The following is a 2,478-nucleotide window of genomic DNA, read 5'->3' as shown; positions in this document are numbered from 1 at the left end:
TCAAGCTGTAACAAGTTGTAACAAATCGACCAAAAATTGTAACAAAATTTAGATGTTCAAAATTTGTAAAAAATGCTGTAACCTCTGTCTCAAAATTCGACTTTCCGTGTAAAAAGTATGTAACAAGCAGTAACAAAGCGTATCAAGCTGTAACAAGCTGTAACAAATCGACCAAAAATTGTAACAAAATTTAGATGTTCAAAATTTGTAAAAAATGCTGTCACCCCTGTCTCAAAATTCGACTTTCCGTGTAAAAAGTATGTAACAAGCAGTAAAAAAGCGTATCAAGCTGTAACAAGTTGTAACAAATCGACCAAAAATTGTAACAAAATTTAGATGTTCAAAATTTGTAAAAAATGCTGTAACCTCTGTCTCAAAATTCGACTTTCCGTGTAAAAAGTATGTAACAAGCAGTAACAAAGCGTATCAAGCTGTAACAAGCTGTAACAAATCGACCAAAAATTGTAACAAAATTTAGATGTTCAAAATTTGTAAAAAATGCTGTCACCCCTGTCTCAAACTTCGACCTTCCGTGTAAAAAGTATGTAACAAGCAGTAACAAAGCGTATTGAGCTGTATCAAGTTGTAACAAATCGACCAAAACTTGTAACAAAATTAAGATGTTCAAAATTTGTAAAAAATGCTGTCACCCCTGTCTCAAAATTTGACCTTCCGTGTAAAAAGTATGTAACAAGCAGTAACAAAGCGTATTAAGCTGTATCAAGTTGTAACAAATCGACCAAATCTTGTAACAAGGCTTTTCAAGCAATCGAATGCTTAGAAAATACAGTTCATCCAATAAAATTATGTAACTAAAGGTATTAGTATGTATCAATGTGTAAAAAGATCGACCAATAGTTGTAAGAAGATTTGAATGCTTGATAAAATTTATTTAAACACGATAGTTTTATCATAAATTTTCAAAGTTTAATCAAATTGAGCATATATTAATATAAATCTTAGAAACAAGTTTATTTTGATTGATAATTCTTCACAAAATCGTCTACAATTTCATCATCTTTGATTTGTATTAAGTTCTCATTATCATTGTTGCTTTTCACTATCTTTTGAGACAATTTTTTTGGTTCAGATTGTGGTATCTTTTCAGTCTGAGAGCTCTCCGATTTACTATCATCGCCCGAGCATAAGCACATCCCCTCTCTTTTTGAACGTTTTAACAATGGTTCTGTCGGTTTCTTTTCCTTCTTTTTCTGGCCTGAATTGAAAGCTTCAAAGTCAAAGTCAGAATCGTCCGAGGAGGACATTAGGGCGAATTCAAAGTAAAGTCTTTTTGCGGCGGTATAGTTATTGATAGGTTTTTTTGACATTTTTCATTTGGCTTAAAAAAAGAAATGATGAAATATAAATTTTGCATAACTTATAGAGACACATAGATAATTCATTAAAAATATTCAACTATTTTGATAAAAAAAGTTTCCTGAAACAAGCACTGTCAGCTCTGACTCTTAAAGAGTCTCTTGTTCTTGTTGAATGAAACTTCAAAGAAGTGTCTTTCAAAATAAGAGCCCAGGACTTTGGTCCGTATTTCTGGATGCCTTGCTTTAAGTAACGATCTTCTTCACTAGTAAACTTTACATTTTTCGTTGTTCTCTTGGTGGCCTGTTGTGTAGCAATTTCTCTCTTGAAAGTGATATCGTCATTAGGCATCTCAGTCGTTTTTACTTTAGAGGCGGTAGTCCCGGTTATAGTATTATCAGTATGCCGAACTTTTGTAACTGCCAAGTCGGTCGATTCATTCAGCGATTCGTTCATTGGTTGATACGGGTCGTCGTTTGTTGGTTGGAACGGGTCGTCGTTCGTTGGTTGGAACGGGTCGTCGTTCATTGGTTGTACGTTTCCGGAGCTGGAAGATGTGCTTTGGTCATCAATTATTCTTTGACTTTGGAATAAAACTTTTTCATCAAAAGAACCAGAAACATTATTGAATAGTTCCACTAAACTTTTGTTACCTCTTGCTTCTTTTGTCATTTTTTCCATGCATTTTTCCCTCGACTGCAACGCAACGATTCTAGACTGTGTCTTTTTGTAGTGTACCTTTGCCACTGTTGAACTGTGTTTTTGGTCTTCAGTGATGAAATGCTGTTCTTCAAGATTTAACCTCTCACTACTTTCAGTCTCTACAATTTGCCTATATCTTGTTGGGTTGATGTGTTTACCAATCGCCTGGTGAACAAGTATTGTCATGGCGGAAGTCAACGATTGAAACTGAGTTCCGTTTCGTAGAAAGGAGTAAGAAGTCACATTGTGGATTAAGGCGAGGTCGTATGTATTCCAAGTACAAGTCAATTATTTCGATTGTGTCATCCGTTAGTATCAGTGTATCAAAGATATATCTGAAAAATCAGAATTATAATCTCCTCAGTTAATTTTACATTTTAAAAGGGTATTGCATACATTTGATATAAATGATTGTTTAGACTAAGACTTGGGACTAAGAGAGAAATAAAAAGAAAGGCA

At 34.1% G+C, this 2,478-nt stretch overlaps 1 protein-coding gene across 1 annotated transcript in view; it reads left to right on the top strand.

The window, feature by feature from the left end:
• LOC136814022 (uncharacterized) overlaps positions 1 to 1,113 on the top strand; it is a 7,783-nt gene extending 6,670 nt beyond the window's left edge. Inside the window, exon 7 of the mRNA XM_067070528.1 lies at positions 1,091 to 1,113. Within this exon, the coding sequence (XP_066926629.1) occupies positions 1,091 to 1,113 (23 nt within the window). The remainder of the gene's footprint in view (positions 1 to 1,090) is intronic.
• Positions 1,114 to 2,478: the final 1,365 nt, after the last annotated feature.

This window comes from Clytia hemisphaerica, unplaced genomic scaffold (assembly GCF_902728285.1).
Source record: "Clytia hemisphaerica strain Z4C2 unplaced genomic scaffold, Clytia hemisphaerica genome assembly, whole genome shotgun sequence".
Lineage (NCBI taxonomy): Eukaryota > Metazoa > Cnidaria > Hydrozoa > Leptothecata > Clytiidae > Clytia > Clytia hemisphaerica.
This window is presented reverse-complemented; position numbering and strand designations above follow the sequence as displayed.